This window comes from Salmo trutta, chromosome 26 (assembly GCF_901001165.1).
Source record: "Salmo trutta chromosome 26, fSalTru1.1, whole genome shotgun sequence".
Taxonomy (NCBI): domain Eukaryota; kingdom Metazoa; phylum Chordata; class Actinopteri; order Salmoniformes; family Salmonidae; genus Salmo; species Salmo trutta.
The window spans coordinates 48537230-48562522 of record NC_042982.1 but is presented as its reverse complement, the minus strand read 5'-3'; the positions used below and the strand labels follow the sequence as shown (position 1 = coordinate 48562522).

General features: G+C 44.1%; 1 protein-coding gene across 2 annotated transcripts in view; it reads left to right on the top strand.

Moving 5' to 3' along the window:
- Positions 1-25293, top strand: part of LOC115163871 (EH domain-containing protein 2) — a 64944-nt gene that overhangs the window by 18036 nt on the left and 21615 nt on the right. Inside the window, exons 4-5 of one of the 2 annotated variants that reach the window (XM_029716084.1) lie at positions 9368-9465; positions 17424-17647. In XM_029716084.1, coding sequence (XP_029571944.1) covers positions 9368-9465; positions 17424-17647 — 322 coding nt within the window. Of the gene's footprint in view, positions 1-9367; positions 9502-17423; positions 17648-25293 lie in introns of both variants that reach the window. The other variant, XM_029716083.1, reaches the window with a different exon arrangement.

Below are 25293 nucleotides of genomic sequence, written 5' to 3'. Positions count from 1 at the left end.
ATGCAAACATGAGCCACTTTGTAACCTGGACCATTACAGTAGTGAGTTCTTGTGCAGCTTGTTGTTTGCTCTTTGCATGCACATATATCACTGTATCATCTGCATACATTTGAACTACAGACCCAGTACAGACAGAAGGCAGATCATTAATGTACAGGCTGAACAGGAGGGGCCCCAGTATTGACCCTTGGGGCACGCCCACATCATAGCTAAGAGTGGGCGACAGCTCATTGCTCACTCTAACACACTGAGTTCTGCCTTCAAGGTATGATTTCATCCATTTCAAGGCACCGGGGGGAAAAGTTGAACTTGGACAATTTTGTGATGAGAATCTCAGTATCAAAAGCCTTCTTTAGGTCCAGAAACACAGCCCCAACAATGACCCCTTTGTTCATCTTCGACTTCACATTTTCCAGAAGAAACCAGTTGGCTGTTTCTGTGGCGTGTTTCATTCTGAAGCCAACAGGACAATGACCCAACAAACCTCCAGACTGTGCAAGGGCTATTTGACCAAGAAGGAGAGTGATGGAGTGCTGCATCAGATGACCTGGCCTCCACAATCACCTGACCTCAACTAAATTGAGATGCTTTGGGATGAGTCGGACCGCAGTGAAGGAAAAGCAGCCAACAAGTGCTCAGCATATGTGGGAACTCCTTCAAGACTGTTGGAAAAGCATTCCAGGTGAAGCTGGTTGAGAAAATGCCAAGAGTGTGCAAAGCTGTCATCAAGGCAAAGGGTGGCTATTTGAAGTATTTCAAATATAAAATATATTTAGATTTTGTTTAACACTTTTTTGCTTACTACATGATTCCGCTGTGTTACTTCATAGTTTTGATGTCTTCACTATTATTCTACAATGTAGAAAATTGTAAAAATAAAAACCCTTAAATTAGTAGGTGTGTCCCAACTTGCATAAAGAAGTTCCTCCTCCTGTAATTTGTCCTTCATGAGTCGTTCTGTACAGCTGTTAATTTGACAGTATTATTAGAAAAAAATCCATCCAATTTGCGTCGGTTAGTGGAGATGGAGGAGACTGAAACAAAAACATATGCTTAAAGTTCTTTACTTCCTCTTTCAATATATCCTTTGGTGAATCATGGGTAACTCCATCATTTGTAACAAGTTTCAGTAAATTATTTTTGGTAGCATTTCTGTTGAAGATTGAAAAAATAATTTGGGGTCTTTTACCCCATATTCCATCCAGTTTGCTTTATTTTGTATAATATATTACAGTTGATCTTTCTTGAATAAGTTCCACCATTTCTTTTTGTTTTTCCTCTAACTTATTCTGTGCCTCTATGCTACAGTTTTTATTGCTATCTATCTGTACTGTTAGTACTTCCATTTCCTTTGTTTATATGGACTCTTTTGACAAATTGCTATTGTTTTATAGATGAGTACTGAATTGCATGGCCTCTAAAATCACATTTTAAAAGTGTTCCATACAATAAGGGGATCTGCTGTACCTATGTTATGTCGGAAAAAGTAAGTTGTAAATGATTTTGTCCTAGTTAAAAACAAGTTATGGTCCAGTAGGCCAATATCCTCGCCTATGTGGAAATTCGGTAAGAGTAATGTATATGCCAATTAATTGATGGTCTGACTGCATTCTGTCCCCCATCAACACTTTTTAAACTTTTGGTGTCAGAGAGAATGACATAAGAAAGGTGCCAAGAGAACTAGCTTGATTGAGCCTCTGCCATGTACAGTTGAAGTCGGAAGTTTATATACACCTCAGCCAAATGCATTTCAACTCAGTTTTTCACCAGTCAGTTAGGATCACCACTTTATTTTAAGAATGTGAAATGTCAGAATAATAGTAGTGATTTATTTCAGCTTTTATTTCTTTCATCACATTCCCAGTGGGTCAGAAGTTTACATACACTCAATTAGTATTTGGTAGCCTTGACTTTAAATTGTTAAACTTGGGTCAAACGTTTAGCCTTCCACAAGTTTCCCACAATAAGTTGGGTGAATTTTTGCCCAGTTCTCCTGACAAAGCTGGTGTAACTGAGTCTGAGTCAGGTTTGTAGGCCTCCTTGCTCGCACTCAATTTTTCAGTTCTGCACACAGACTTTCTATGGGATTGAGGTCAGGGCTTTGTGATGGCCACTCCAATACCTTGACTTTGTTGTCCTTAAGCCATTTTGCCACAACTTTGGAAGTTTGCTTGGGGTCATTGTCCATTTGGAAGACGCATTTGCGACCAAGCTTTAACTTCCTGACTGATGTCCTTAGATGTTGCTTAAATATATCCACATCATTGTCCTTCTTCTTCATGATGCCATCTATTTTGTGAAGTGCACCAGTCCCTCCTGCAGCAAAGCACCCCACAACATGATGCTGCCAACCTCGTGCTTCACGGTTGGGATGGTGTTCTTCGGCTTGCAAGCCTCCCCCTTTTCCCTCCAAACATAACGATAGTCATTATGGCCAAACAGTTCTATTTTTTTTTTTTCATCACACCAGAGGACATTTCTCCAAAAACTACGATCTTTGTCCCCATGTGCAGTTGCAAACCGTAGTCTAGCTTTTTTATGGCAGTTTTGGAGCAGTAGCTTCTTCCTTGCTGAGCGGCCTTTCAGGTTATGTCGATATAGAACTCGTTTTACTGTGGATATAGATACCTTTGTACCCGTTTCCTCCAGTATCTTCACAAGGTCCTTTGCTGTTGTTCTGGGATTGATTTGCACTTTTCGCACCAAAGTACGTTCATTTCTAGGAGACAGAACACGTCGCCTTCCTGAGCGGTATGACGGCTGCGTGGTCCCATGGTGTTTATACTTGCGTACTATTGTTTGTACAGATGAATGTGGTACCTTCAGATGTTTGGAAATTGTTCCCAAGGATGAACCAGACTTATGGAGGTCTACAATATTTTTCTGAGGTCTTGGCTGATTTCTTTTGATTTTCCCATGATGTCAAGCAAAGACGCACTGAGTTTGAGGATAGGCTTTGAAATACATCCACAGGTATACCTCCAATTGACTCAAATGATGTCAATTAGCCTTTAAGAAGCTTCTAAAGCCATGACATCATTTTCTGGAATTGTCCAAGCTGTTTAAAGGCACAGTCAACTCAGTGTATGTAAACTTCTGACCCACTGGAATTGTGATACAGTGAATTATAAGTGAAATAATCTGTCTGTAAACAGTTGTTTGAAAAATTACTTGTCATGCACAAAGTAGATGTCCTAACCGACTTGCCAAAACTATAGTTTGTTAACAAGAAAGTGGTTGAAAAACGAGTTTATGACTCCAACCTAAGTGTATGTAAACTTCTGACTTCAACTGTATATCTCACTAGGTCAGGATATTAAACCTCCTCCATATATCCACTAGTTCGAATATATTTGTGATTTCCTTAAGAGCATGAGAGATTGTGTGTAGTGTGATTTCCTTTATGGTCCATTGAGGTATTTAAAACAGTATTATAATCTCCCACCATAATAATAGTCTAGTGTTGCTTGTAGGGTTGATACATTATTATATATTTTCAAAGAAGCCAGGATCATCATTATTTGGACCGTATAGGTTAATGAGCCATATCTGTTTATGGTCCAATAACATATTTAAAATAATCCATCTAACTTGTGGATCTGTATGGACAATTTGCACATTTGGATCAAAATGACTGTTAATTAATATCGTCACCCCTTTTGAATTTCTTTGCACATGAGAGAAATATATTTTGTCCCCCCCATTCCTTCTTCCACACAACTTCATCTAAAATTGTTGAATGAGTTTCCTGTAAACGATAGATATTATATTCCTTCTCTTTTAGCCAGGTAAATACTGATCGTCTGTTCTTATTATCTGCTAGGTCATTACAATTATAACTGGCTATACTTATTTCACCACTTACCATAATGAGACAACTTTCAATTCTATTTATCAAAATATATGATTGTAAACTCACTATTAAAAAGTACCACAGTGATTGAGTGTCCATATAGCTGTACCATTATATTGGCATTGCTACTAACTAAATTCCAAGATGGCGCCGACAGAAAGGGATGCCTCGCTTCTAGTCTTTAGGAAACTTTTCAGTATATTGTTTTCACATTGTTAGCCCAGAAAATCTTAAGTGTTATTACATACAGCCTGGAAGAACTATTGGATATCAGACCGACATCAATTTACCACCACTACAACCAGGAATACAACTTCCCCTAATCGGATCCTTTTTCTGAACCACCCAGTGCATTTGAACTGATTCCAGAGACTGACCCAAAACAACGCCGCCAGAGAAGAGGAAGACGGAGCGGTCTTCTGGTCAGACTTCGGAGGCGTGCACACCACCCACCACTTCTGAGTATATTACTTGCTAATGTCCAGTCTCTAGATAACAAGGTTGACAAAATCAGGGCAAGGGTTGCTTTACAGAGAGACATCTGGGATTATAACATACTCAGTTTCACGAAAACATGGCTCTCTCGGGATATACTGTCGGAGTCGACACAGCCACCTGGATTCTTTGTGCGTCGCGCCGACAGGAATAAACAACACTTCGGGAAGAAGGGGGGTGTATGTTTTCATGATTAATGGCTCATGGTGTAATTGTAACAACATACAGGAACTCAAGTCCTTTTGTTCCTTATTATCTCCCAAGGGAATTATCATCCGGTTATTGTCACAGCCGTGTATATCCCCCCTCAAGCCGATACCACGATGGCCCTCAAGGAACTTTATTGGACTTTATGCAAACTGGAAACCAAATATCCTGAGGCTGCATTTATTGTAGCTGGGGATTTTAACAAAGCACATTTAAGAACAAGACTACCTACATTTTTATCAGCATATTGACTGTAGCACTCACCCTTGAAAAACGCTGGATCACTGCTACTCTAACTTCCGCAACGCATACAAGGACCTCCCCACCCTCCTTTTCGGCAAATCTGGAGTCACAATTCAACAGCTCAGACACGAGACATATGTGGTGGGGTCTACAGACAATCACGGACTACAAACGGAAAACCAGCCACGCCACGGACACCAATGTCTTGCTTCCAGACAAACTAAACTCCATCTTTGCCCGCTTTGAGGATAATACAGTGCCACCGACGCAATCTGCTACCAAGGACTGCGGGCTCTCCTTCTCCGTAGCTGACATTTAAATGTGTTATCCCTCGCAAGGCTGCCGGCCCAGACGACATCCCTAGCCATATCCTCAGAGCATGCGCAGACAAGCTGGCTAGTGTGTTTACAGACATATTCAATCGCTCCCTATCCCAGTCTACTGTCCCCACTTGCTTCAAGATGTCCACCATTGTTCCTGTACCCAAGAATGCAAAAGTAACTGAACTAAATGACTATCGCCCCATAGCACTCACTTCGGTCATCATGAAGTGCTTTGAGAGACTAGTCAAGGATCATTTCATCTCCACCTTACCTATCACCCTAGAACCATTTCAGTTTGCTTACCACCCCAATAGGTCCACAGACAATGCAATTGCCATCACACTGCACACTGCCCTATCCCATCTGGAAAGAGCAATACCTAGGTAAGAATGCTATTCATTGACTACAGCTCAGCATTCAAAACCATAGTACGCTCCAAGCTCTGTAGGTGATGGCTTTGTTAAGGAAGGTTTGGAAATCCCTTCCTTTTAGGTGGTTGTAGAATTTAACGGCTCTTTTCTGGATTTTGATAATTAGGGGGTATTGGCCTAATTCTGCTCTGCATGCATTATTTGGTGTTTTACTTTGTACACTGGGGATATTTTTGCAGAATTCTGCATGCAGAGTCTCAATTTGGTGTTTGTCCCATTTTGTGAATTCTTGTTTGGTGAGCGGACCCCAGACCTCACAACCATTAAGGGCAATGGGTTCTATAACTGATTCAAGTATTTGTTGCTAGATCCTAATTGGTATGTCAAATTTTATGTTCCTTTTGATGGCATAGAAAGCCCTTCTTGCCTTGTCTCTCAGATCATTCACAGCTTTGTGGAAGTTACCTGTGGTGCTGATGTTTAGGCCGAGGTATGAATAGTTTTTTGTGTGCTCTAGGGCAACGGCGTCTAGATGGAATTTGTATTTGTGCTCCTGGCAACTGGACCTTTTTTGGAACACCAGTATTTTTGTCTTACTGAGATTTACTGTCAGGGCCCAGGTCTGTCAGGGCCCATGTCTGACAGAATATGTGCAGAAGATCTAGGTGCTGCTGTAGGCCCTCCTTGGTTGGGGACAGAAGCACCAGATCATCAGTAAACAATAGATATTTGACCTCAGATTATAGTAGGGTGAGGCCGGGTGCTGCAGACTGTTCTAGTGTCCTTGCCAATTTGTTTGTATAGCAGACCCTCATGCCAAATTGAGTCAAAAGCTTTTTGAAATCAACAAATCATGAAGGTTTTGCCAATTATTATTTTTTTTTGTCAATTTGTCAATTAGGGTGTGCAGGATGCAGTCTGTCGTAAGGTAATTTGGTAAAACCAATTTGATATTTGCTCAGTACATTGTTTTCACTGAGGAAATGTATGAGTCTGCTGTTAATGATAAGGCAGAGGATTTCCTCAAGGTTGCTGTTGGTGCATATACCCCACGGTAGTTATTCTCCACTTTGTGGATTAGGGTGATCAGTCCTTGGTTTCAAACATTGGGGAAGATGCCAGAGCTGAGGATGATGTTTAAGTATAGCCAATTTGAATTTGTAGTCTGTATATTTTATAATTTCATTTAGCATGAACACCACAGGCCTTTTTGGGTTGGAGGGTTTTATTTTGTCCTGTAGTTCATTCAATGTAATTGGAAAATCCAGTGGGTTCTGGTAGTCTTTAATAGCTGATTCTAAGATTTGTATTTGGTTCTGTATGTGTTTGCAATATATTATTTGTTATAGAGCCAAAAAGATTGGAGAAGTGGTTTATCCATACATCTCCCTTTTGGATAGATCACTCTTCATGTTGTTCAGTGTTTTCCAATGTTCCCAGAAGTGGTTCGACTCTATGGATTCTTCAATTACATTGAGCTGATTTCTGACGTGCTGTTCCTCCTTTTTCCGTAGTGTATTTCGGTATTGTTTTAGTGATTCACCATAGTGAAGGTGTAGACTCAGGTTTTCTGGGTCTCTGTGTTTTTGGTTGGATAGGTTTCTCAATTTCTTTCTTAGGTTTTGGCATTCTTCATCAAACCATTTTGTCATTGTTTTTCATTTCTTAGGTTGTCTGCTTGACATTTTTAGATTTGATAGAGAAGCTGAAAGGTAAAATATATTATCTAGGCCTTCTACTGGTAAGTTTACACCATCACTATTACAGTGAAACGTTTTGTCCAGGAAGTTGTCTAAAATGAATTCTATTTGTTGCCTAATTGTTTTTTGGTAGGTTTCTACACTACTTTCCTTCCATCTATAGTATTTCTTAATATTATTCAGTTCCTTTGTATTTGATGCCTCATGATTGAGCATTGCTCTATTCAGGTAGACTGTGATTTTACTGTGATCTGATAGGGGTGTTGGTGGGCTGACTGAACGCTCTGAGAGACTGGGTGGAGGTCAGTGATAATGTAGTCTACTTCCAAGGGATGAGCTGTAGGTGTACCTACCATAGGAGCCCCCTCGAAACCTACCATTGACTATGTACAGACCCAGCGTGCGACAGAGCTGCAGGAGTTGTGACCAACTTTTGTAGGTTGTTTTGTCATAGTTGTCTAGGGGGGCATATTTGGGAGGGAATACTGTTACCTCCAGGTAGGTGTTTGTCCCCCTGTGTGCTGAGGGTGTCAGGTTATTGTCCAGTTCTGACATTTAGGTTGCCACAGACTAGTACATGTCCCTGGGCCTGGAAATGGTTGATCTCCCCCTCTAGGAGGGAGAAGCTGTCATCGTTAAAGTATGGGGATTCTATTGGGGGGATATAGGTAGCACACATGAGGGCATTTTTCTCTGTTGCGATCATTTCCTTTTGAATTTCTAGCCAAATGTAAATGTTCCTGTTTTGACTAATAGTGTGTTAGGTCTGCTCTATATCAAATTAGCATACCCCCTGAGTTTCTTCCCTGTTTTATTCCTGGTAGTTTGGTGGATAGGACTACCAGCTCTCTGTAACCTAGAGGGCAACCAGTGGGTCCATCTCCTCTATACCATGTCTCTTGTAGGATGACAATGTCTGTATTTCTAATTTCTCTGGTGAAGTCCAGGTTCCTGCTCTTTAGGCTAATGGAAGATGACCTCAGGCCTTAGATATTCCAGGACGAGATGGTGAAGGCTTTGTGTTCCATAAAGTATCCAACGTTGTTTTCGTGTGGTTTAGACCATGACAGTAGGTGTTTCTCTCTCTGTCTCTGTGTTTGCGGCGTCCTTCCCGTCCAGTGAAGCGCTGGTCTAGTTAAAGCCATCTGAATCAGGAAGTAGTGGTGTTGTTGTTAGCGGCCGATCATTAGCAGATCGTATTGTTGTGGCTCTGGCACAGGAGACCGTTTTCCTTCAGGAAGCCCAGAGCATTGAGAGGCCTGTTGGAGCACAATGGGTCCTGGGCAGGGAGGGCTCCAGTACTACAGCAATTTGTAGTCTGCATACGAAATGGCACCCTATTCATTAGTGTACTACCTTTCAAAAGTAGTGCACTACAGTATATAGAATAGGGTGCCATTTGGGACGTAGCCTTGGTCTGGTTCTTAGATCACGTTTAACTGTTACCGTGATGATGGCTAATAACCGTGTTCCTACATTATCCACATTCTTTCCATTGATGCTAACTGAATGGATGGCTGGACGGGAGTGGCCCGGATGGGATGGGGGGCCGTTTAGTGGGATGTTGGAAAGTTGCCCTGAATTGAGTAACCTGAGGAGAACCTGTAGCTGAACTATAGATGTTCATTCCTCTAACTTATTGTGTTGTTGTTTGTCTTTGTTATTGCATTGTGTTATTGTTGTTGTGTTTGTCTTTATTGCGTTGTTATTGTGTAGTGTTGTAATGTTATGATGTGTTGTAGTGTTGTGTTAGTGTGTTGTGTTGAAGTGTTATGTTATGTTGTGCTGTGTTGTTATTGTGTTATGTTGTTGTTAGTGTGTTGTGTTGTTGTGTTGAAGTGTTGTTATTGTGGGGTGTTCTGTTGTTGTGCTGTGTTATTGTTGCGTTAGTGTGTTATTGTGATGTTGTTGTGTTATTATTGTTTTGTGTTGTTGTGTTATTGTGGTGTTATCATGTCCTGGTGTGTTATTGTGTTTTTCTGTTATGTTATTGTGGTGTGCTGTTGTGTTATTGTGTGTTGTGGTGTTATAGTTTTGTGGTGTGTTATTGTGTAATAGTGTTGTTTTTTTTGTGTTGTGCTATTGTGTGGTGTGTTATCGTGTTATTGTTTTTTTTGTTGTGTTGTGTTTTGATTGTTGTGCATCTCTGCTCCCTTTTCTACTGTCGCGTGATAGGTTACAGTGTGCCCAGCTGCCCAATCAGGTCCTGGAGAGCATCAGCATTATCGACACGCCGGGGATCCTCTCAGGAGCGAAACAGAGGGTGAGCCGAGGTGAGAAGAGCAAGGCTCAGGAGTGGACGGGACAAGGTGAGGAGAGGGTAGAAGTAGGCGGTCACAGAGACACACCTGGTCAAGTCTCTCATCTGTATGTCATCATCATCAGCTAAAACAACTAGCCTTCATCCTTCCTCATCCCACCTGACCAGGCTAACCCTGTGACTGACCTCCATGTACTGTTTGAGGAAAGGAGACAGGGAGATGGGGCAAGGCATGCAACTCTCTGGGGTAAGGAGAGAAGCGATGAGAGAGAGGGAGAAAGGCAGAGCCCTGGAGAGTTCTTCAGATGCCTCCACCACATCTTGAAAGACACAGAGACACAGAGATTAAGACACAGAGACACAGATAAAGACACACATTAAGACACAAAGACATTAAAACCTGTTAGGGCTAGGGGGCAGTATTTACACGGCCGGATAAAAAACGTACCTGATTTAATCTGGTTACTACTCCTGCCCAGTAACTAGAATATGCATGTAATTATTGGCTTTGGATAGAAAACACCCTAAAGTTTCTAAAACTGTTTGAATGGTGTCTGTGAGTATAACAGAACTCATATGGCAGGCATAAACCTGAGAAGATTTCATGCAGGAAGTGGCCTGTCTGACTAGGAGTCGTTCTTCTTGTCTCTGTTTATTGAAGAGTGAGGATCTTAGCTGTAACGTGACACTTCCCACGGCTCCCATAGGCTCTCAGAGCCCGGGAAAAAGCTGAACGATATCAAGGCAGCCTCTGGCTGCAACGCATTATCGCCTTTGTCAAGTGGCCGATCAGAGGACAAAGGAATTAGGCGCGTGCCCGAGTCGACCCCGTGCTGTATTTTCTTTCGGCTGTTTACCTAATTGCAGATTCCCGGTCGGAATATTATCGCTTTTTTACGAGAAAAATAGCATAAAAATTGATTTTAAACAGCGGTTGACATGCTTCGAAGTACGGTAATGAAATATTTAGAAATCTTTGGTCACGAAATGTGCCGTGCGCATGACCCTTATTTACCATTGGGATAGTGTCTTGAACGCACGAACAAAACGCCGCTGTTGGAACATAACTATGGATTATTTTGGACCAAACCAACATTTGTTATTGAAGTAGAAGTCCTGGGAGTGCATTCTGACGAAGAACAGGAAAGGTAATCAAACTTTTCTAATAGTAAATCGGAGTTTGGTGAAGGCTAAACTTGCTGGGTGTCTAAATAGCTAGCCCTGTGATGCCGGGCTATCTACTTAGAATATTGCAAAATGTGCTTTCACCGAAAAGCTATTTTAAAATCGGACATATCGAGTGCATAGAGGAGTTCTGGATCTATAATTCTTAAAATAATTGTTATGCTTTTTGTGAACGTTTATCGTGAGTAATTTAGTAAATTCACCGGAGGTTTGCGGGGGGTATGCTAGTTCTGAACGTCACATGCTAATGTAAAAAGCTGGTTTTTGATATAAATATGAACTTGATTGAATAAAACATGCATGTATTGTATAACATAATGTCCTAGGTGTGTCATCTGATGAAGATCATCAAAGGTTAGTGCTGCATTTAGCTGTCTTCTGGGTTTTTGTGACATATATGCTAGCTTGAAAAATGGGTGTCTGACTATTTCTGGCTGGGTACTCTGCTGACATAATCTAATGTTTTGCTTTCGTTGTAAAGCCTTTTTGAAATCGGACAGTGTGGTTAGATTAACGAGAGTCTTGTCTTTAAAATGGTGTAAAATAGTAATATGTTTGAGAAATTGAAGTAATAGCATTTCTAAGGTATTTGAAAATCGCGCCACAGGATTCAACTGGCTGTTACGTAGGTGGGACGATTTCGTCCCGCCGGCCCTAGAGAGGTTAAGACACACATTAAGACACAAAGACACAAAGACACACAGAAAAGACACATTAACCTCTCTAGGGTAGGTGGCACCAAATCGTCCCACCTACGTAACAGCCAGTGGAATCCTGTGGCGCGTTATTCAAATACCTTAGAAATGCTATTACTTCAATTTATATCAAAAAACAGCTTTTTACATTAGCATGTGACGTTCAGAACTAGCATACCCCCGCAAACTTCAGGCGAATTTACTAACAATTTACTAAATTACTCACGATAAACGTTCACAAAAAGCATAACAATTATTTGAAGAATTATAGATACAGAACTCCTCTCTGCACTCGATATGTCCGATTTTTTTAAAATAGCTTTTTGGTGAAAGCACATTTTGCAATATTCTGAGTAGATAGCCCGGCATCACAGCGCTAGCTATTTAGACACCCAGCAAGTTTAGCCTTCACCAAACTCCGATTTACTATTAGAAAAGTTTGATTACCTTTGGTGTTCTTCATCAGAATGCACTCCCAGGACTTCTACTTCAATAACACATGTTAGTTTGGTCCCAAATAATCCATTGTTATATCCAAACAGCGGCGTTTTGTTTGTGCGTTCAAGACACTATCCGAAAGGGTAAATAAGGGGTACGAGCACAGCGCGTTTCGTGACAAAAAAATTCTAAATATTCCATTACCGTACTTCGAAGCATGTCAACCGTTGTTTAAAATCAATTTTTATGCCATTTTTCTCGTAAAAAAGCGATAATATTCCAACCGGGAATCTGCGTTTAGGTAAATAGACGAAAGAAAATAAAGCACAGGATCGACTCGTGCACGCGCCTAAGCCCATTATCCTCTTTTTATTTATTTATTTCACCTTTATTTAACCAGGTAGGCAAGTTGAGAACAAGTTCTCATTTACAATTGCGACCTGGCCAAGATAAAGCAAAGCAGTTCGACAACATACAACAACACAGAGTTACACATGGAGTAAACAACATACAGTCAATAATACAGTAGAAAAAAAAATAAGACTATATACAATGTGAGCAAATGATGTGAGATAAGGGAGGTAAAAGCAAAAAAATGCCATGGTGGCAAAGTAAATAAAGTATAGCAAGAAAAACACTGGAATGGTAGATTTGTAGTTTGAAGAAAGTTCAAAGTTCAAATATAAATAATATGGTGCAAAGGAGCAAAATAAATAAAATAAATAAATACAGTAGGGGAAGAGGTAGTAGTTTGGGCTAAATTATAGATGGGCTATGTACAGGTGCAGTGATCTGTGAGCTGCTCTGACAGCTGGTGCTTAAAGCTAGTGAGGGAGATAAGTGTTTCCAATTTCAGAGATTTTTGTAGTTCGTTCCAGTCGTTGGCAGCAGAGAACTGGAAGGAGAGACGACCAAAGGAGGAGTTGGCTTTAGGGGTGACCAGAGAGATATACCTGCTGGAGCGCGTGCTACAGGTGGGTGCTGCTATGGTGACCAGTGAGCGGAGATAAGGGGGGACTTTACCTAGCAGGGTCTTGTAGATGACCTGGAGCCAATGTGTTTGGCGACGATTATGAAGTGAAGGCCAGCCAACGAGAGCATACAGATCGCAGTGGTGGGTTGTATATGGGGCTTTGGTGACAAAACGGATGGCACTGTGATAGACTGCATCCAGCTTGTTGAGTAGGGTATTGGAGGCTATTTTGTAAATGACATCGCCGAAGTCGAGGATTGGTAGGATGGTCAGTTTTACGAGGGTATGTTTGGCAGCATGAGTGAAGGATGCTTTGTTGCGAAATAGGAAGCCAATTCTAGATTTCACTTTGGATTGGAGATGATTGATGTGAGTCTGGAAGGAGAGTTTACAGTCTAACCAGACACCTAGGTATTTGTAGTTGTCCACAAATTATAAGTTTGAACCGTCCAGAGAAGTTATGCTGGATGGGCGGGCAGGTGCAGGCAGCGATCGGTTGAAGAGCATGCATTTAGTTTTACTTGTGTTTAGGAGCAGTTGGAGGCCACGGAAGGAGAGTTGAATGGCATTGAAGCTCGTCTGGAGGGTTGTTAACACAGTGTCCAAAGAAGGGCCAGAAGTATACAGAATGGTGTCGTCTGCGTAGAGGTGGATCAGAGATTCACCAGCAGCAAGAGCGACATCATTTATGTATACAGAGAAAAGAGTTGGCCCAAGAATTGAACCCTGTGGTACCCCCATAGAGACTGCCAGAGGTCCAGACAGTAGGCCCTCCGATTTGACACACTGAACTCTGTCAGAGAAGTAGTTGGTGAACCAGGCGACGCAATCGTTTGAGAAACCAAGGCTACTAAGTCTGCCGATGAGGATGTGGTGATTAACAGAGTCAAAAGCTTTGGCCAGGTCAATGAATACGGCAGCACAGTATTGTTTCTTATCGATGGCGGTTACGATGTCGTTTAGGACCTTGAGCGTGGCTGAGGTGCACCCATGACCAGCTCTGAAACCAGATTGCATAGCGGAGAGGGTGCGGTGGGTTTCGAAATAGTCGGTAATCTGTTTGTTGACTTGGCTTTCGAAGACCTTAGAAAGGCAGGGTAGGATGGATATAGGTCTGTAGCAATTTGGGTCAAGAGTGTCACCTCCTTTGAAGAGGGGGATGACAGCAGCTGCTTTCCAATCTATGGGAATCTCAGACGACACGAGAGGTTGAACAGGCTAGTAATAGGGGTTGCAATAATTTCGGCAGATAATTTTAGAAAGAAAGGGTCCAGATTGTCAAGCCCAGCTGATTTGTAGGGGTCCAGATTTTGCAGCTCTTTCAGAACATCAGCTGAATGGATTTGGGAGAAGGAGAAATGGGGGAGGTTTGGGCGAGTAGCTGTGGGGGGTGCATTGCTGTTGAATGCAGTAGGGGTAGTTAGGTGGAAAGCATGGCCAGCCGTAGAAAAATGCTTATTGAAATTCTCAATTATAGTGGGCTTATCGGTGGTGACAGAGTTTCCTATCCTCAGTGCAGTGGGCAGTTGGGAGGAGGTGTTCTTATTCTCCATGGACTTTACAATGTCCCAAAACTTTTTAGAGTTGGAGTTGCACGAAGCAAATTTTTGTTTGAAAAAGCTAGCCTTGGCGTTTCTAACTGCCTGTGTGTATTGGTTTCTAACTTCCCTAAAAAGTTGCATATCGCGGGGGCAGTTCGATGCTAATGCAGAACGCCACAGGATATTTTTGTGTTGGTTAAGGGCAGTCAGGTCTGGGGAGAACCAAGGGCTATATCTGTTCCTGGTTCTAAATTTCTTGAAAGGGGCATGCTTATTTAAGATGGAGAGGAAGGCATTTTTAAAATATAACCAGGCATCCTCTACTGACGGGATGAGGGATGATGAGGCCACTTGATGATGAGGCCACTTGCCAAAAGCGCAAATGTGTTTCAGCCTGGGGCTGCCTCGATATCATTCAGCTTTTACCCGGGCTCTGAGAGCCTATGGGAGCCGTAGGAAGTGTCACGTTACAGCAAAGATCCTCAGTCATCAATAAACAGAGACAAGAAGAACAAGATCTTGTCAGAGAGGGCACTTCCTGTAAGGAATCTTCTCAGGTTTTTGCCTGCCATATGAGTTCTGTTATACTCACAGACACCATTCAAACAGTTTTAGAAACTTTAGGGTGTTTTCTATCCAAAGCCAATAATTATATGCATATTCTAGTTACTGGGTAGGAGTAGTAACCAGATTAAATCGGGTATGTTTTTTATCCGGCCGTGTAAATACTGCCTCCTAGCCCTAACTGGTTTTAAGACACACATTAAGACACAAAGACACACAGACAAAGACACATTAAGACACACACACACACACACACACAGACACTTAGACAAACACGGATATATAAAGACACACACACACACAGAGATAAAGACACACACACACACACACACACACACACACACACACACACACACACACACACACACACACACACACACACACACACAGATAGATAAAGACACACACACACACACACACACATATAGATAAAGACACACCCACGGATAGATAAAGACACACCCACGGATAGATAAAGACACACCCACGGATAGATAGACACACATAGATAAAGACCCTCCCTTTCCCATCTCTTCCTCCACCCTTCCATCCCTTCCTCCTCCTCCTCTTCCTCCACCCTTCCCCTCCCATCTCTTCCTCCAACCTTCCCCTCCCATCTCTTCCTCCACCCTTCCCCTCCCATCTCTTCCACCCTTCCCCTCCCATCTCTTCCTCCAACCTTCGCCTCCCATCTCTTCCTCCACCCTTCCCCTCCCATCTCTTCCACCCTTCCCCTCCCATCTCTTCCTCCAACCTTCGCCTCCCATCTCTTCCTCCAACCTTCGCCTCCCATCTCTTCCTCCACCCTTCGCCTCCCATCTCTTCCTCCACCCTTCGCCTCCCATCTCTTCCTCCACCCTTCCCCTCCCATCTCTTCCTCCACCCTTCCCCTCCCATCTCTTCCTCCACCCTTCCCCTCCCATCTCTTCCTCCACCCTTCCCCTGCCATCTCTTCCTCCACCCTTCCATCCCTTCCTCCTCCTCCTCCACCCTTCCATCCCTTCCTCCTCCTCCTCTTCCTCCACCCTTCCCCTCCCATCTCTTCCTCCACCCTTCCCCTCCCATCTCTTCCTCCACCCTTCCCCTGCCATCTCTTCCTCCACCCTTCCATCCCTTCCTCCTCCTCCTCTTCCTCCACCCTTCCCCTCCCATCTCTTCCTCCGCCCTTCCCCTCCCATCTCTTCCTCCGCCCTTCCCCTCCCATCTCTTCCTCCGCCCTTCCCCTCCCATCTCTTCCTCCGCCCTTCCCCTGCCATCTCTTCCTCCGCCCTTCCCCTGCCATCTCTTCCTCCGCCCCTCCCATCTCTTCCTCCGCCCTTTCCCTGCCATCTCTTCCTCCGCCCTTTCCCTGCCATCTCTTCCTCCGCCCTTTCCCTGCCATCTCTTCCTCCGCCCTTCCCCTGCCATCTCTTCCTCCGCCCTTCCCCTGCCATCTCTTCCTCCGCCCTTCCCCTGCCATCTCTTCCTCCGCCCTTCCCCTCCCATCTCTTCCTCCGCCCTTCCCCTCCCATCTCTTCCTCCGCCCTTCCCCTGCCATCTCTTCCTCCGCCCTTCCCCTGCCATCTCTTCCTCCGCCCTTCCCCTGCCATCTCTTCCTCCGCCCTTCCCCTGCCATCTCTTCCTCCGCCCTTCCCCTCCCATCTCTTCCTCCGCCCTTCCCCTCCCATCTCTTCCTCCGCCCTTCCCCTGCCATCTCTTCCTCCGCCCTTTCCCTGCCATCTCTTCCTCCGCCCTTTCCCTGCCATCTCTTCCTCCGCCCTTTCCCTGCCATCTCTTCCTCCGCCCTTTCCCTGCCATCTCTTCCTCCGCCCTTTCCCTGCCATCTCTTCCTCCGCCCTTTCCCTGCCATCTCTTCCTCCGCCCTTTCCCTGCCATCTCTTCCTCCGCCCTTCCCTGCCATCTCTTCCTCCGCCCTTCCCTGCCATCTCTTCCTCCGCCCTTCCCTGCCATCTCTTCCTCCGCCCTTCCCCTGCCATCTCTTCCTCCGCCCTGCCATCTCTTCCTCCGCCCTGCCATCTCTTCCTCCGCCCTGCCATCTCTTCCTCCGCCCTGCCATCTCTTCCTCCGCCCTGCCATCTCTTCCTCCGCCCTGCCATCTCTTCCCCCGCCCTGCCATCTCTTCCCCCGCCCTGCCATCTCTTCCCCCGCCCTGCCATCTCTTCCCCCGCCCTGCCATCTCTTCCCCCGCCCTGCCATCTCTTCCCCCGCCCTGCCATCTCTTCCCCCGCCCTGCCATCTCTTCCCCCGCCCCGCCATCTCTTCCCCCGCCCCGCCATCTCTTGCCCCGCCCCGCCATCTCTTGCCCCGCCCCGCCATCTCTTGCCCCGCCCCGCCATCTCTTCCTCCGCCCTTCCCCCGCCCCGCCATCTCTTCCTCCGCCCTCCCATCTCTTCCTCCACCCTTTCTCCAACTTCATTGTGTATCACAGTTCAACATTCATAATTTTTTTTCAGCATTTTTTTTTGTTCTCAGCATGTTGCAAATCTAAAAATGTAAGACTCATCTATTTTTCGCTATAATCTATTAATCATCTGATAGACCCTGTCTGTGTTCCCTGACCCCTAACTCTCTTCAGGCTATGACTTCCCAGCGGTGCTGCGATGGTTTGCAGAGCGCGTTGACCGCATCATCCTCCTGTTCGACGCCCACAAGTTGGAGATCAGTGACGAGTTCTCCGAAGCCATCGGAGCGCTGCGGGGTAACGAGGAGAAACTGCGTGTGGTCCTGAACAAGGCTGACATGGTGGGAACACAACAGCTGATGAGAATCTACGGAGCTCTAATGTGGTCTTTGGGCAAGGTGAGAGGAGACTGACCTTTATTCATCTCCAAGGGAAATGACTTTCCTACAGTCATAGTAAAAACAATACAGACCTATACACAGTGGTGACCTGTCATTCAGGGCAGGTCTACCATAGCTTTGATTGGACTGATCATGCCAACATCATATTTTCAAGATCTAAGCTAGCGGTCATCATCATGAATCAAGTCGACAACCTACTGCCAAATTCTTTTCAATCCTCAATCATACGAAGAGAAATTATGAAGAGATATTATAGATAAAATGTACCGGTGCTCATTGGCCATTGGACAAACATTACAAAACAAGTTGGAAATTGCAAATTCAACAATGAGTGGTTTGGAAGGAATCAGTGGCTAACTGCAAGCGTTGCAAAGCAATCACTAACCTGTTATTCAGTGGAGAGGGTGTGTGGTCCAAGTCTGGGTTTAAGGGTCTCTTTTCCAAGCTTAAAAGGATAAACATTCAACACCATGGGCCAGAAAAGGTTGAATACATTGGCCATCCAGTCAATCCAGAATGACTTCTGCTAAGTTCAAAACAACTGGAAACTCGGAACTGGGAAATCTCAGACTTCAGTGAGTTCAAGAAAAAAATGATCTCCGACTGGGAAAATACGTTTTGAACAATCATCCAACTCGGTATTCCAAGTCGTGAACTCTGGCCTCTTTCTGGAGCTCTGATCTGAAGATCACTGATGTCATGATTCAACCTTGTTTTCTTCAGAGTTTCCAGTTGTCTTGAAAGCACCATAAATGCAGAGAATGCCAGACTTTGATGACAAAATTTGTCCACAAAGGACTGCCACACCCCCTTCCTGTTCATGTGAACACAGCACAACAAGGTGAGTCCAGAAATGTATTTTATGCTGCTGCATAAATGATGTAATATGCCAGGGAGATATGAAGGGGGATACCTAGTCAGTTGTACAACTGAATGCATTCAACTGAAGTGTGTCTTCTGCATTTAACCCAACAATCAGTACTGTAGCTAAGAAAGTAATACTAAGTGTATGTTGTGTAGTAAGCTGTTAGTGCAGGCATGGTCCTTGGAGGCTTGATTGGTGTCACTTTTCTCCCATCCCTAGCAAACACAGCTGATTTCAACTAATTGCATTTTTAACTGAAGACCGTGATTAGGTGATTATTGGAGTCAGGTGTGTTAGCTGGGGCAAAAGTGTGACACCAATCAGGCCCCCGAGGACTGGAGTTGCCCAGGGCTGTGTTAGTAGCTCATGTGCCTCACCCTAATAATTTAGTTCCTTTCCCCCTCAGAACTTAGCCTACTGTTCTGACTTGGTGGTTCACATGTAGCCTGTTTTAGAAAAATGTCATCGAATATTGTAAGACCCTTTATTTATCATACGGATCTGACTTAGTGTACAGGAAGAATACTGTAAGAATGGCCCATGTTCTGAATTCTGTCGCAGTGCATTTAAAAAGTGCTGAGCAAATTGTCTTAATCGAAATTACGGATTGCCTCTTATCCGCTTGTCGTCGCCTTATGCCATAGTTTGTACATATCAATTGTCAGTAGAAACCACATTTGTTTAAGCGAGTCAGCCATATCACCTATGTTTTTTTTAAAGGCAGTAAATGAGGCTGAATGAATTGTTTCGCTGCCAGACAAGGCTCTGCTGATAGCCAGGTGTAGCAGTGGTAAGGATTCACTCCATGGTGCTGACAAGAAAGCTCTGCCCTTCAGACAGCTTTATGTAGAGGCCCTAACAGCTTTATGTAGAGGCCCTGACAGCTTTATGTAGAGGCCCTGACAGCTTTATGTAGAGGCCCTGACAGCTTTATGTAGAGGCCCTGACAGCTTTATGTAGAGGCCCTGACAGCTTTATGTAGAGGCCCTGACAGCTTTATGTAGAGGCCCTGACAGCTTTATGTAGAGGCCCTGACAGCTTTATGTAGAGGCCCTGACAGCTTTATGTAGAGGCCCTGACAGCTTTATGTAGAGGCCCTGACAGCTTTATGTAGAGGCCCTGACAGCTTTATGTCGAGGCCCTTGGCAGCTTTATGTCGAGGCCCTTGGCAGCTTTACGTCGAGGCCCTTGGCAGCTTTACGTCGAGGCCCTTGGCAGCTTTACGTCGAGGCCCTTGGCAGCTTTACGTCGAGGCCCTTGGCAGCTTTACGTCGAGGCCCTTGGCAGCTTTACGTCGAGGCCCTTGGCAGCTTTACGTCGAGGCCCTTGGCAGCTTTACGTCGAGGCCCTTGGCAGCTTTACGTCGAGGCCCTTGGCAGCTTTACGTCGAGGCCCTAACAGTCTGTGATCACTGTTTGTCACCGTTATAGTGCAATTCATGTGTTGTGTAGTGGCTTTGCTGGCATGCATCTAAAAAATATTTGGAGTTTGCCCCACCAAGATTTAAATGCTAAAATCGCCACTGCCAATACATAGTCAAAACAATCACTAAACAATAAATATTCACCCAGTTCCTTCAGAAAGGGTTGAAACCCCTTGACGTTTTCCACATGTTGTTGTGTTACAGCCTGAGTTTGTGTCACTGGCCTAAACACAATACCCCATAATGTCAAAGTGGAATAATGTTTTTAGATATTTTTACAAATTAATAAAACATGAAAAGCTGAAAAGTCTTGAGTCATTAAGTATTCAACCCCTTTGTTATGGCAACCCTAAATACGTTCAGGAGTAAAAATGTGCTTAACAAGTAACATAAGTTGCATGGGCTCACTCTGTGTACCATAAAAGTGTTTAACATAATTTTTTTTATGAATACCTCGTCTCTGTATCCCACAAATACAATTATCTGTAAGTTCCCTCAGTCGAGCAGTGAATTTCAAACAGATTCAACCACAAAGACTAGGGAGGTTTTCCAATGCCTCGCAAAGAAGGGTAGATGGGTAAAAATTAAAACGGCAGATATTGAATATCCCTTTGAGCATGGTGAAGTTATTAATTACACTTTGGATAAGGGGGGTTATACTAAGCTAACATATGGAATTATAGCTATTTGATTTTGAATTGAAGGACCCCTTTAGGTATAAAATGTGTGTATATACTTTTTGGAGGGATGAAACATTGAATTTGGCCTTACTGCTATTAGCCCACAGAAACACATTGAATTTGGCCTTACTGCTATTAGCCCACAGAAACACATTGAATTTGGCCTTACTGCTATTAGCCCACAGAAACACATTGAATTTGGCCTTACTGCTATTAGCCCATAGAAACATGGAAAAACAAATAGTAAAAAAATAGATCAAAAGGAAGTGTGTTTGAAAGTTGTTTGTCCTACAGTATATCTGAGAGATATAAGAAATATCAGGAAAATGTTTTTGTATATTTTTTGGACGGATATTTAACCATCTTCTTTGGCAGTAAACTATCTCCATATATACTTCATTTTTTTTTACTGGTACCGGGCTACCTTCAGTCTAGTCCTAGAGCAAAACAATTGACACGTACGTGTTCCTCTCTATGGGAAGGTGACCATCTATGAAAAGTCTCACCTTTCTACAGACTAGTCCCGTGACACTTGTTGGGGTCGTAGAGAAAAACGGAGAACATCATCGTGGTCGTGAGAGTCATCTTTCTATAGAGTGGTCTGTTTTTTGGGATGTCTCATGGTCTGACAAACACCGTTGTAGCTCGGCCACCTTTCCCCGCAGATGCGGAAGGCCGCCATTTGCGGACGTTTTCACTTTGTCATTATCGGGTATTGTGTGTAGATGGGTGACAAAACATATATTTTAATACATATTGAATTTGTAACACAACAAAAAGTGGAATAAGTCAAGTGTAATGAATACTTTCTGAAGGTACCAGGGTCAAGTTAAAAACTACAGAACTAACATGAAAAAGTGCATCTAAAGGGTTGTGTTGAGTGGGTATAACACCTAAAGGGTTGTGTTGAGTGAGTAGCGTGTATTGGTGACAGAAGTCAGGCGCAGGAGAGCAGAACTGGGTAATAACCAGAGATTTATTAAACAAAACCATCGGCATCCAGAACAACAAGATAAATGGGCATAAAAATAACCTGTAGTGCGCTCACGCGGAACGTGCACAAGCACTACAATAAACAATCCCACACAAAGACATGGGGGGGAACAGAGGGATAAATACACAACAAGGAATTGAGGGAATTGAAACCAGGTGTGAGGAAAAACAAGACAAAATACATGGAAAATGGTCTGATGATGGCTAGAAGACTGGCAACGCCGAGCGCCGTCCGGACAAGGAGAAGACCCGACTTCGGCGGAAGTCGTGACACCAAGATAAAGCATAGTAATTCGACACATACCACAGCACTGAGTTACACATGGAATAAACAAAACATACAGTAGAAAAAGAAAAGTCAATATAAAGTCTATATACAGTGAGTGCAAATGTGGAGAGTTAAGGCAATAAATAGGCCATGGTGGCGAAGTAATTACAATACAGCAATTAAACACTGGAATGGTAGATGTGCATAAGATGAATGCGCAAGTAGAGATACTGGGGTGCAAAGGAGCAAGATGAATAAATACAGTATGGGGATGAGGTAGATAATGGGCTGTTTACAGATGGGCTATGTGCAGTAATCTGTGAGCTGCTCTGACAGCTGGTGCTTAAAGCTAGTGAGCGAGATATGAGATATGCAGTTCGTTCCAGTCATTGGCAGCAGAGAACTGGAAGGAAAGGCGACCAAAGGAGGACTTGGCTTTGGGGGTGACCAGTGAGATATACCTGCTAGAGCGGGTGCTACGAGTGGCTGCTGAGATAAGGCGGGGCTTTACCTAGCAGAGACTTGTAGATAACCTGTAGCCAGTGGGTTTGGCGACGAGTATGAAGCGAGGGCCAACCAATGAGAGCATACAGGTTGCAGTGGTGGGTAGTGTATGGCGCTTTGACAAAACAGATGGCACTGTGATAGACTGCATCCAATTTGTTGAGTAGAGTGTTGGGGGCTATATTATTGACGACATCGCTGAAGTCGAGGATCGGTAGGATGGTCAGTTTTAGGAGGGTATGTTTGGCAGCATGAGTGAAGGATGCTTTGTAGCGATATAAGAAGCCAATTCTAGATTTAATTATGGATTGGAGATGCTTAATGTGAGTCTGGAAGGAGAGTTTACAGTCTAACCAGACACCTAGGTATTTGTAGTTGTCCACGTATTCTAAGTCAGAGCCGTCCAGAGTAGTGATGCTGGACGTGTGGGCAGTGATCGATTGAATAGCGTGCATTTAGTTTTACTTGCGTTTAAGAGCAGTTGGAGGCTACGGAAGGAGAGTTGTATGGCATTGAAGCTCGTCTGGAGGTTAGTTAACAGTGTCCAAAGAATGGCCAGAAGCATACAGAATGGTGTCATCTGCGTAGAGGTGGATCAGAGAATCACCAACAGCAAGAGCAACATCATTGATGTATACAGAGAAGAGTCGGCCCAAGAATTGAACCCTTTGGCACCCCCATAGAGACTGCCAGAGGTCCGGACAACAGGCCCTCCGATTTGACACACTGAACTCTATCTGAGAAGTAGTTGGTAAACCAGGCGAGACAGTCATTTGAGAAACCAAGTCTGCCGATAAGAATGTGGTGATTGACAGAGTCGAAAGCCTTGGCCAAGTCAACGAATACGGCTGCACAGTAATGTCTCTTATTGATGGCTTTTATGATGTCGTTTAGGACCTTGAGTGTGGCTGAGGTGCACCCATGACTAGCTCTGAAACCGGATTGCATAGCGGAGAAGGTATGGTGGGATTCGAAATGGTCGGTAATCTGTTTGTTAACTTGGCTTTCGAAGACCTTAGAAAGGCAGGGTAGGATAGATATAGGTCTGTAGCAGTTTGGGTCTAGAGTGTCTCCCCCTTTGAAGAGGGGGATGACCGCGGCAGTTTTCCAATCTTTGGGATCTAAGACGATACGAAAGAGAGGTTGAACAGGCTAGTAATAGGGGTTGCAACAATTCCGGCAGATAATTTTAGAAAGAGAGGTTCCAGATTGTCTAGCCCGGCTGATTTGTAGGGGTCCAAATTTTGCAGCTCTTTCAGAACATCAGCTATCTGGATTTGGGTGAAGGAGAAATGGTGGGGACTTTGGCGGGTTGCTGTGGAGGGTGCCGGGCAGTTGACCGGGGTAGGGGTAGCCAGGAGGAAAGCATGGCCAGCTGTAGAGATATGCTTATTGAAATTCTCAATTATAGTGGATTTATCAGTGGTAAGTGTTTCCTAGCCTCAGAGCAGTGGGCAGCTGGGAGGACGTGCCCTTATTCTCCATGGACTTTAGTGTCCCAGAACTTTTTTGAGTTTGTACTACAGGATGCAAATTTCTGTTTGAAAAATCTAGCCTTAGCTTTCCTAACTGCCTATGTATATTTGTTCCAAACTTCCCTAAAAGGTTGCATATCACGGGGGCTATTCAATGCTAATGCAGAATGCCACAGGATGTTTTTGTGCTGGTCAAGAGCAGACAGGTCTGGAGTGAACCAAGGACCATATCTATTCCTTGTTCTAAATTGTTTGAGTGGGGCATGCTTATTTAAGATGGTGAGGAAGGCACTTTTAAAGAATAGCCAGGCATCATCTACTGATGGGATGAGGTCAATGTCATTCCAGGATACCCCGACCAGGTCAATTAGAAAGTCCTGCTCGCAGAAGTGTTTTAGGGAGCGTTTGACAGTGATGAGGGGTGATCGTTTGGTTACAGACCCATTACGGATGCAGGCAATGAGGCAGTGATTGCTGAGATCTTGATTGAAAACAGCAGAGGTGTATTTGGAGGGTGAATTAGTTAGGATGATATCTGAGGGTGCCCGTGTTTATGGATTTGAGGTTGTACCTGGTAGGTTCAGTGATAATTTGTGTGAGATTGAGGGCATCAAGCTTAGATTGTAGGATGGTCGGGGTGTTAAGCATATCCCAGTTTAGGTCACCTAGTAGCACAAGCTCAGAAGATAGATGGGGGGAAATCAATTCACATATGGTGTCTAGGGCACAGTTGGGGGCAGAGGGTGGTCTATAGCAAGTGGCAACAGTGAGAGACTTGTTTCTGGAAAGGTGCATTTTTAGAAGTAGAAGCTCGAATTGTTTGTGTACAGACTTGGATAGTAATACAGAACTCTGCAGGCTATCTTTGCAGTAGATTGCAACACCACCCCCTTTGGCAGTTCTATCTTTATGGAAAATGTTATAGTTAGGGATGGAGACTTCAGGGTTTTTGGTGGTTTTCCTAAGCCAGGATTCAGACACAGTTGAGACATCCGGGTTGGCAGAGTGTGCTAAAGCAGTGAGTAAAACAACCTTAGGGAGTAGGCTTCTAATGTTAACATGCATGAAACCAAGGCTTTTACGGTTACAGAAGTCAACAAATGAGGGCAACTGGGGAGTGGGAGTAGAGCTAGGCACTGCAGGGCCTGGATTAACCTCTACATCACCAGAGGAACAGAGAAGTAGGATAAGGGTACGGCTAAAAGCTATACGAACTGGCCGTCTAGCACGTTCGGAACAGAGAGTAAAAGGAGCAGGTTTCTGGGCATGATAGTCTGTACACTATGCCTTGAATCTATGCTAAGGTAGGATGTGAGTACATTGGAGGTAAACCTAGGCATTGAGTAATGATGAGAGCGATATAGTCTCTGGAGACGTTTAAACCAGGTGATGACATCTCATATGTGGGAGGTGGAACAACATGGTTGGTTAAGGC